This window comes from Doryrhamphus excisus, linkage group LG4 (assembly GCF_037039965.1).
Source record: "Doryrhamphus excisus strain RoL-2023G ecotype Guam linkage group LG4, RoL_Dexc_Guam_v1.1, whole genome shotgun sequence".
Taxonomy (NCBI): Eukaryota; Metazoa; Chordata; class Actinopteri; order Syngnathiformes; family Syngnathidae; genus Doryrhamphus; species Doryrhamphus excisus.
In genome coordinates, this window is record NC_136360.1 from 19,923,937 (window position 1) to 19,934,416 (window position 10,480).

General features: G+C 44.4%; 1 protein-coding gene and 1 long non-coding RNA gene across 2 annotated transcripts; one reads left to right on the forward strand and one right to left on the reverse strand.

Annotated features, from left to right (window-relative positions):
- The first annotated feature begins 1,356 nt into the window (after positions 1-1,356).
- Positions 1,357-9,234, forward strand: c1qtnf7 (C1q and TNF related 7). The gene is made up of 3 exons (XM_058074436.2): positions 1,357-1,475; positions 5,603-5,827; positions 8,465-9,234. Exons 1-3 carry the CDS (start codon positions 1,469-1,471, stop codon positions 9,088-9,090), a joined length of 858 nt encoding a protein of 285 aa, XP_057930419.2. The 5' UTR covers positions 1,357-1,468; the 3' UTR covers positions 9,091-9,234.
- Positions 5,461-9,475, reverse strand: LOC131130185 (uncharacterized). The gene is made up of 3 exons (XR_013627304.1): positions 9,332-9,475; positions 8,938-9,094; positions 5,461-5,766 (listed from the first exon to the last, which is right to left on the reverse strand). It is a non-coding gene; the product is annotated as an uncharacterized LOC131130185 (long non-coding RNA).
- Positions 9,476-10,480: the final 1,005 nt, after the last annotated feature.

The window sequence follows — 10,480 nt, forward strand, 5'->3', positions numbered from 1 at the left end:
TGATTGGCAGTCCAGGGTGTACCCCCCCTCTCCCCCAAAGACAGCTGGCTCCAGATAGGCTCCAGGATGCCTGTGACCCTCGTGAGGATAAGAGGTACAGAGAATGGATGGATGGATTTCAGGCCAGCAAAGGCGTTGACCAGCCATGTTGTTTGGTCTAGAGACAGTGCCACTGAGGAAAAGACAGGAAGCAGAACTGGAAGTAGCAGAGATGAGGATGCTGAGGTTCTCATTGGGAGTGACCAGGATGGATAGGATCAGGAAGGTGTCCATCAGAGGGACATTACATTAGAGACCTTGGAGATACAGTCAGAGAGGCCAGACTGAGATGGTTGGGACATGTCCACAGGAGAGATAGTGAATATATTGGTAGAAGGATGCTGCCAGGTAGGAGGTGTAGAGGAAGACCAAAGAGGAGGTTTATGGATGTAGTGAAGGAGGACATGAGGGTAGTTGGAGTGAGAGAGACAGATGCAGAAGACAGGGTTGGATGGAGGAGATTGATGTTATGTCTGCTCTTTGCATTTGATGGGGGCAGTTCACTGCTGAGTGTGAAGCTTGTGGAAGGACACCAAGCGCCTCCGAATCTGAGGCTATGGCTCACTAGAAAAGGGTGGTTGCACCCTTTGGGTTGGGAGTAAGATTTTGCCCCAGGTGGAGGAGTTCAGGTACTCCAGGCAGAAGCATGAGGTGGAATGGTGGAATGGTGGATCGGTGCATCATCTGGCTGTACCTGACTGTTGTGATGAGGAGTGAGGTGAGCTAGAAAGCAAAGCTCTCAATTTAGTGGTCAACTTAACTTAACTTGGTCCAACTCTTACCGATGGTCGTACGAGATCACGGATGCAAGCAGCCGAAATTAGTTTCCTCCGTAGGGTTGCTGGACTCAGCCAGTCAGAGGAGCCAGTAGAGGTGGCTCGGCATCTCATCCCCATGCCGACTGTAGGTGACCTGTAACGCCAGTGTTGACCCGCCAGGTGGAGTTGGAAGAGGCAGCTGCACGGGAAAGTCTGGACTTTCCTACTGAGGCTGCTGCAAACGCTATCCAGACTCAGATAAGAGGAAGAAATGAATGAATGAAATTGAAAGTGGAGTAAAGTCTCTGTGTCCCCGTCTAGAGGCAGAGATGAGATCTACAACGGAGATTTACAACATTACGTCACAGGAGCCTCACTTTCCCACACTCGCACTCTCACACTCTCAACAAGCACGAGGGTTCCTTCACGTTCTGTGTTGCCTGAATGATGTCAGCTCTTGGCCCCAATGAGCCAGAGAAGGGAGTGGATACGGGTCGAGGGTGGGAGGGCTGGTGGGTGGAGTCCATGAAGGGTCCATCGAGCTGCTCTTGCTGGCTAACGGCAGGACAGTGTCAGCAGCAGCAGCAGCAGATGTGTGTCCTGGCAACAAAAAACAAAGGAACATGTTCATGGAGGTTCTGGAATAAGAACAGATAGGACTGGAGTCCCACATGGGGGGTAAGATTGGTCTGCTAATGAAGTGACTTGTGTAGAACTGTGTAGAACAACACAATGATGATGTTTGATTGACACTGTCAGAGTGTGTGTGTGTTTGTGTGTGTTTGTGTGCATGTAGCCGTAATGCAAGTGTGGCAAGCTTAAGGCTCAGCGGCAAGATTTGACCACCATATTGTTTTATGTGACATGTATATATTTATGTATATATTTATAATTTTAGTATTTTTTCTTCCATTTCTTTCAATATTTCATGTATTTACATTATATTACCAAAAAAATCCAAGGTCACTTAATCTTTCTTGCTAATTGTATTTGTTTTGGGAATTTTGAACAGAGCATCTGTACTGCATGGAATTGCAGTTGGAGTCCAATTAATTATACATTAATTATACAAGTTATATACTTGAATTTCTGCGTCAAAACTTCTGATTTGGACATTGTAGCTGAGTGCAAAACGGCACATGCACAAGTTTCCCAGGGAAGTTTAACAACACAACTCCATCTCACCTTTGAGCAGGATTACAAAACACAGCATGAGGATTTTTGCAAGACCGCAAAGGCAAAGAAACAAATATCTGGCTCCCTCTAGGTTGGCAAAAAGTCATTAGCTGTAAAAGAAATGGGGAGAAATGTCATGTTTAAACACTTCAAGACTTCAAGGGAAGTCGAGAAGCCCAGACTTCCTCTCCACGGCTTAGGCTGCTGCTTCAGCGACCCAACTCCGGATAAGCAGAAGGTAACGATAGATAGACGTATCATCAATGAATGGCAGCATCATCATCGCCATGTCTTTGGAGGGACGTTTGCAGGCAGAGTTTTGTCCTTACTTCAAGCTGGGTCTCATCAAAACTGTCGGAAAGTTCTGGGATCAAGAGGAACCGGTCCATTCGTTCACTCACTTCCTGTTGATCTTGTGGTGTTTACCAAAGCATCCAGAGTGTGTAAACCTTGTCCTGCGTGCTTATATGTCGCATTTTGATGAACGCCTGCAAGGCTAACACATATGTTCCGTCCTCCACCCAGATAGCAGACTAGCTCTCTCACGTCCACATGGACACAGACATGCAATGCATGGAGCAGGAATGTGCATATGTATGAACAATTTGCACCTAGCCTCCATGTTCTATTGGTTATCGTGATGCTTGCCAGACTGGATTAAAGCCCAGCTATGTTCCAACTCACACAAATGGGGATTGTGTGTGTGCGTGTGTGTGTAACAAACATTCCCGTTTTGGCTGTCGGTCTGCAACTGCGTGACTTTTGCATGCTGAGGCTCCTCTGGAGGCCACGTGTTAGGTCACGGCTTGGGAATGTTTTGGCAGGAGGACGAGAGCTGGACCTCGGACAAAAGGTTTCATTTGAGGTTTCTCACATACAACAACAAGGCCCTGGGGCAGATGAGAAGATGATAGCCCGAAAATGACTTGGTAATCTTCTTTACAAGAATCACATCTGGCCTCCTCTGAACTCCAATTTGGATTAGCTGCAGGTGTGTGTGTATCTCTGAGAAACTGCTTAGACGGGCAGGGGGGCGTCAGATGTGTCTGTCAGTAGGGATGTAGGTAGGAGGAACAAGGCTTGTATGAAGGTAAAACATTGGATATACTTTAGCATAGTAGTCACTATACTGCTTGTAATGCCCACTGAAAATGAGTCACAACACAGACATTATTGTGAAACTATTAGGGCTCCATCATCTCCACAACAAGATACCCAACAACATTGGTATGCAGCTCAGCATTAAGGTCATTAAGGTTTGGTGGGTACCTTCAGTATGGTATGTACACACTTTGCATTTTGGACTGTTGGATCCCAAAAAGGTCCTACGTAGAGCTTAAAAATGCAAATGAGTAAACAACAAGCATGAAAGTGAAATAGGCTCTTCATCAACTGTTGTTAAACAAGTTTAAGATTAAACCCAACTTTATAGGAGTTGATAAACACCACAATAGTTGATAATAAACGGGAATTTATCTTTTTAAAATGTCCACTTTTAACATACAGCCATATGTGTTGGATCCCGAATGCGATCAGAAAGTAGAGATTGGACAGTCTGAAGTTTCTCAGGAAATGGTAAGTAGCTTTAGCATTTTAGCGTTTTCTACAGCATGGCTAACGTGTAATGTGGTCATTACACGTTTTTTTCGGGAATACCAGCGTTAGAAAACTCGGGCAAACACACTAATTGTGGCGGGAAAAGGCTACTAGCAAACCTGCTCCCTGTATGCACACTCTATAATGCTACACAGGCAACTGCTTTTTTCCATCACTTACACAAAATAAACACAGGACAGTTACTTACTGCTTGCTGCAAGCTACATCTGTTTACTGCAAAAGAAATGCACTTTCATCTGTCAAGGGCATTTCCCACTGGACGGTTTAGTGAACATGGGCCACCACGCCTTTCCAACGCTACTTGGTGGTGTTGAAGAGTCAGCAGGGCCAGCAGTAAGTAACAGTTCATCAGTGTCCTAACTGTGTTTATTTTATGTAAGTCATGGAGCAAAAGCACTTATCTGTGTAGCATTATAGCATAGAGGAAGCAGGGTTGCTAATAGCTCTACCCGAGTTTTTTACACACAGAAATTTTGGACTGTCTAGTCCAGGGGTGGGCAAACTTTTTGACTCGCGGGCCGCATTGATATGACAAAATTTACGAGGGGGGGCAGACTATATATTTTACACGTAACAGTCCACCTGGTATTATTGTATCTGTAAAATTGTCATGCAATCTGCTATTATTATTTATTATTTTATATTTAAATATTTGAAAAATAATAAAATATAATAATTACAATAAAATTTAAATAATAATTATTATATTATTATTATGTAAAATGTGCAAATATAACAATAATATTATATATAATTAATATAATAATTAGCATTAATATAATAATTAATTCAATTCCACCCTCGGGCATCTCTGTGTGGAGTTTGCATGTTCTCCCCGTGCATGCGTGGGTTTTCTCCGGGTACTCCGGTTTCCTCCCACATTCCAAAAACATGCTAGGTTAATTGGCGACTCCAAATTGTTCATAGGTATGAATGTGAGTGTGAATGGTTGTTTGTCTATATGTGCCCTGTGATTGGCTGGCGACCAGTCCAGGGTGTACCCCGCCTCTCGCCCGAAGACAGCTGGGATAGGCTCCAGCACCCCCCGCGACCCTTGTGAGGAAAAAGCGGTAGAAAAAGAATGAATGAATAGTTATGTTATAGTTCTAATAATTATTATAATAATAATAATTATTATTATTATTATTATGTGCTTGTGTCCCTTTTTTGAGGAGCACTTTGTAAACAACAGACCATGTCAAAAAACAAAATTGATAAAACCATCAAAAGGTTGGCTCAGGCCATGATGCCAGGTTGTATGTTGAGTTTAATTGAAATACTTTGGAAAGATTGGGCGGGCCGTATTCAAACACTTGGCGGGCCGGATGTGGCCCGCGGGCCGTAGTTTGCCCACCCCTGGTCTAGTCTCTACTTCTGGATCGGATTCGGGATCCAACACATATGGCTGCATGTTAAAAGCTGACATTGATATTCATAAGCTGATATTAAAAAGATAAATCGGCATTTATTATCAACTACTATAAAGTTGGCAGCACCAACCGGAAGTCTTTATATGCACTCAGTAGTGGGCAAAATCTGCGTTCATTCTCACCTCTCATACAGTTTATTAACTCCTAAATAGTTAGCAGCACAATGCCTGGAGGCGGGCTGTGGGTAGAATACATTAAAACAGACCGTTTTCGCAGGAACCACAAAATCCAAAGAAATACAGCTGAATAGCTGAATAGGTGCAGATTCTGGAAGAACTAGAATGCTTTCTGTGCTGGTTATTGTGTGTAGCTGCTCTATAGAAGTCCACAACACAATACAATGGGCCAAAAATTGAGCCTAATAGGCCCCCTTTAAGGCCACAGGTATAGTAGCGAGGTGGGTTACTTGGCTAGGGACAGACATGAGCACAAAGGTAGGTAAATTAAGTTGTTATAAGACATAGCGGGTATGAAGATAGGTAGGTTTGTAGGCAGGTTGTGTTGAGGTAGAAATAATGCTGGTGTCTATAAATGCTGGTTTTTACTTGCCAAAACATTTGATTTTCATGGTTGGCTCTGCAGATGTGAAGATGTGGGCCGTGCTGGGAGCGGTATGTCTGTGCCACTGTGTGCTTGGACAGCTGCTGAAAGGAGCGCCGCGTCTGATCTGCAGCGTACCCGGGTCGCCGGGCCTGCCTGGCAAGCCTGGCCCGAGTGGGCCCCCGGGTGGAGACGGGCACGTGGGTCTCCCAGGCAGAGATGGCAGAGACGGCAGGAGGGGGGAAAAAGGAGAGAAGGGAGATCCAGGTATATGGTGTGATCAAATCATGTGATCAAAGTAAAAATATTAAATGGAAAAACAGTCATAATTTTACAAGAATAAAGAACAAATTTGATTTTGTCAAATTAGCTTGTATAAGAAGTTACAAGTTACAAAAATAAAGTCAAAACATTAAGACAAAAAATTTTAATCTGATAAGTGAAAAAGGCATTAATAAACTTGTGATGTTATGAGGAAAAAGTGTGTAATTTTAGCAGCTTGTAGATACTTTTCTTATAAAATTTTGAAGAAAAATAAATTTTTAAGTCATAATCATTCTTTTCTATCCCCTCCTGCTCCGGTCCAACCGCTCCAAATTTGCATAACAACGAAACATCAAATGAAGCCAAATAATACTTCATATAACAGGGAAGGCGCAGGGAAGGTGTAACTTACACTTTTCCCTGACTTTTCCCAGTCTGTTTAGCATGTAAGGCTGTATAGATCAATAATACTATCTGCTCCAATGGCTGGACAGGACACACAGAGGGTGTTACTGTGACTATTACTATGATCATCGTGATGAAAAGATGGAAAGATGAAAGATGAAAGATGGAAAGTCCCATCCATCCAGCATATATTTTCCAGTGTGCGTGAGACGCATAAATGACGTATGTTCACCTCAGCATGCAGAAACATGCAGCGTTAGTTACCTAACGTCACTCAGCTGCAGCATGTTTATTGTGCCAAAGGAGACGACTGGAGCGCAGTCAACATTTGGATGAAGCAATCAAAAAATTGTGCCGTTCAAAATGTCAACATGGCCGCGTTCCGGTGTGACTTCATGCGTGACACAGCTTTGGAAAAATATCTTTCCATTAACTTAACTACAAAGACATCATACAACACCATCCAATGCGTTTTTGGGTCTGAAAATGCAAATGATATTTGATATTTGATAAACAAGATCATAGAAACACTGAATAGGAAATGGGAAACGTAAGCTACGTAACTACTCTTTTGGCAAACATATACAGTAGCAGGCTTTGCAGGTTTGTGTGTGTCATTTTAGCATTATTATCTGGATTATTGTCTGGGGCTGGCATAGTAAACGAGTGTATAGCGCGCAGGCCACACAGCTAGGAGACCCTAATTCGATTCCACCCTCGGCCATCTCTGTGTGGAGTTTGCATGTTCTCCTCGTGCACGTGTGGGTTTTCTCCAGGGACTCTGGCTGCCCTTTTCACTGATTCTGTTCACAATTTTCATGGACAGAATTTCCAGGCGCAGCCAAGGTGTTGATGGAGTCCGGTTCGGGGGCCTTTGGATCTGATCTCTGCTATTTGCAGATGATGTGGTGCTGATGGCCTCTTCGGGGTGCAACCTTCAGCGTTTACTGGGACGGTTTGCATCTGAGTATGAAGCTTCTGGGATGAGACTCAGTACCTCCTAATCAGAGACCATGGTTCTCAGTCGGAAAAGGGTGGAGTGCTCCCTCCGGGTTGGTAATGAGGTCCCATGAGTGTGCAGTCGCTGTATCGGACCGTCGTGATGAAAAGAGAGCTGAGTCGGAAGGCAAAGGTGTCAATTTACCGATGGATCTATGTTCCCACCCTCACCTATGGTCATGAGCTTCATCTGGGAGGGTCTCAGAGTAGAGCCGCTTCTCCTTCACATGGAGAAGAGCCAGTTGAGATGGCTCAGGCATCTAGTCCGACGCCTCCCTGGTGAGGTGTTCTGGGCATGCCCAGCCGGGAAAAGGCCCCGGGGCAGACCTACGACACGCCGGAGGGATTATGTCTCACGGCTGGCCTGGGAATGCCTTGGTGTCCTCCCGTTGGAGCTGGAGGAGGTGGCCGGGGACCAGGAAGTCTGGACTGCTGCCTCCGTGACCCAGACCCGGAAATTGGAAAAAAGATGGATGGCTTGGTGGAAATATCGGAAATATATTGAATATGGTTATGTTATGGGCGGCACGGCGGTCGAGTGGTTAGCGTGCAGACCTCACAGCTAGGAGGACCAGGGTTCGATTCCACCCTCGGCCATCTCTGTGTGGAGTTTGCATGTTCTCCCCCTGCATGCGTAGGTTTTCTCCGGGTCCCACATTCCAAAAACATGCTAGGTTAATTGGCGACTCCAAATTGTCCATAGGTATGAATGTGAGTGTGAATGGTTGTTTGTCTATATGTGCCCTGTGATTGGTTGGCGACCAGTCCAGGGTGTTCCCCCCTCTCGCCCGAGGACAGCTGGGATAGGCTCCAGCACCCCCTGCGACCCTCGTGAGGAAAAGCGGTAGAAAATGAATGAATGAATAGTTATGTTATATATATATCCCAATATTTTTTTCCACAAAGTGAGTTTAGACAAACATCAAAGCCAAATACAGTATATGCGCAAAGTTGTTTTATCAAAATTAAAAATGTCTTGAAATGAAAATAGCCGCTGAAATATATTTTTGACATACATATAGAAATAGTAAAATATAATCTTGATCAGGCTGCATTCACGGTAGCCCCTCTGCAGCCGTGTTAGCGCCGTTAGCTCTTCCATCTTGTTGGGGTGAGATCTCGTGTTCCCCATGATGACAGACGGTAAACATGTTTTTTTCACTTCACTCCCACTATGCAGCCTCTCCTCCTCCTCCGTATCATTTTGCTGATGCGAACATGCTTCCTGTGTTTCAGGTATTAAGGGCAGAGTTGGTCCCACGGGTAATATTGGCGAGCGAGGTGAGCGCGGCCCTGCAGGCAAGCGAGGCCCCACAGGGGAGGACGGTGATGCTGGCCCGTCGGGAGCTACCGGCCGTGACGGTGAAAAAGGACAAAAGGGCCAACGTGGGATTCGCGGGACTGCAGGAAAATGCGAATGTGGGAACATCACGCCCAAATCAGCCTTCTCTGTGGGAATCACGAGCAGCTACCCAACGGAGAACACGCCCATTAAGTTCAACAAGGTGCTCTTTGACGAGGGCGGCCATTACAACCCACAGACGGGCAAATTCGTCTGTGCTTACCCTGGCATTTACTACTTCTCCTACGATATCACGCTGGCAGACAAACACTTGGCAATCGGTCTGGCAATCGGACAGTATCGCATCAAAACGTTTGACGCCAACACTGGGAACCACGATGTAGCTTCTGGGTCCACTGCAATGTACCTGAACATTGAAGATGAGGTGTGGGTGGAGATCTTCTACCATGACCAGAACGGTTTATTCGCTGACCCAGGTTGGGCTGACAGCTTGTTCTCGGGCTTCCTGCTCTACGCTGACACCAACTATTTGGATCCACTGGCAGAGGACCATGCATAAAAACCTGGGAAAAACAACAAGTATCCGTGGATATGTAACAAACTCCTAATAATCACAGGTTTTAATGGTTTGGGCATGTATAATGTATGAAATATGTTCATGATTGACATGTCTATCGAGGTACGTTATACAATAAAGATTGAATTAAGGTTTTATTAGGAAGCCCTTAAAAGTCAAATAGACATGGTTTGACACTTCAAACTTCAATTTGCATTAAAACAAAGAATTAAGTTTTACATACCTGTAGGAGGCTGCACAGCGGCGAGTGGTTAGAGTGCAGGCCACACAGCTAGGGGACCCAAGTTCAATTCCACCCTCTGCCATCTCTGTGTGGAGTTTGCATGTTCTCCCCGTACATACGTGGGTTTTCTCCGGGTACTCCGCCCCCCCCCCCCACCCCACCCCATTCCAAAAACATGCTAGGTTAATTGGCTACTCCAAATTGTCCATAGGTATGAATGTGGGTGGGAATGGTTTTTTGTCATTGTGCCCTGTGATTGGCTGGCCAGCAGTCCAGGGACAGCTGGGATAACCTCCAACACCCACGCGACCGTCCTGAAGATATAAAATATAGCGAAGCGATATAAAATTAATGAATGAATACCTGTGGGACAAAAAAATACCTGATTGCAGCAGGTTCACATACTCTTTTGGTCTCCAAAAGACCAAAATAGAGAAAACGAGATGAAACAAAAGGCTGATTCAAGACCATTATATACATCAATAAAGCTGATTTAAATGGGGAAAAACTCCATCCTCTGCTTACCAATGATAAATGACCAAATTAACTCATATGAGTAAAGCAAACACGTTCGCAAAAACACCATTATACAATTGAGTGGCTATAAAACATAATATTCCAAGCTGTATTGAGTGTTTGTGTCCAAATAACCTTAGCACCTCGAGTCTGACCTTTTAACTAACCTGCCAAAACACAAAAGAAGTGACGTTAACAGGAAGTCTGAAGAGACACTGCAATACGTGGTGAAAATAAGAGCCTAGAATAATGTTAAAAATCTATATATGGAAATACGACTGGGTAAGTTTAAATACGTCATGTAAGCACATTAACAATATTTCAAAGAGAAGAACACTTCCGTGTACCTATTGTTCGCCAAATGTGGGAAGCAACCCTCTAAAACAATTAAGATCCGGTGTAGATAATACCGATGTAACCATATTCAAATGTAAAAACAATACGTTGTACCGTAAATTGGTTTATGTTTGCCACAAATGCAGCTTCTGGTTGTGAGTTACTGTCGTTGCTTAGCAGCGAAAACTTGTTGGAATATGGGTGTATCCTTTTATATACAAGGACCAATAGCAGGCGTCGTATAATGACAGACAGAGAAAACCAACCAATAGCATTACCTAATACTGAATTCGTCAC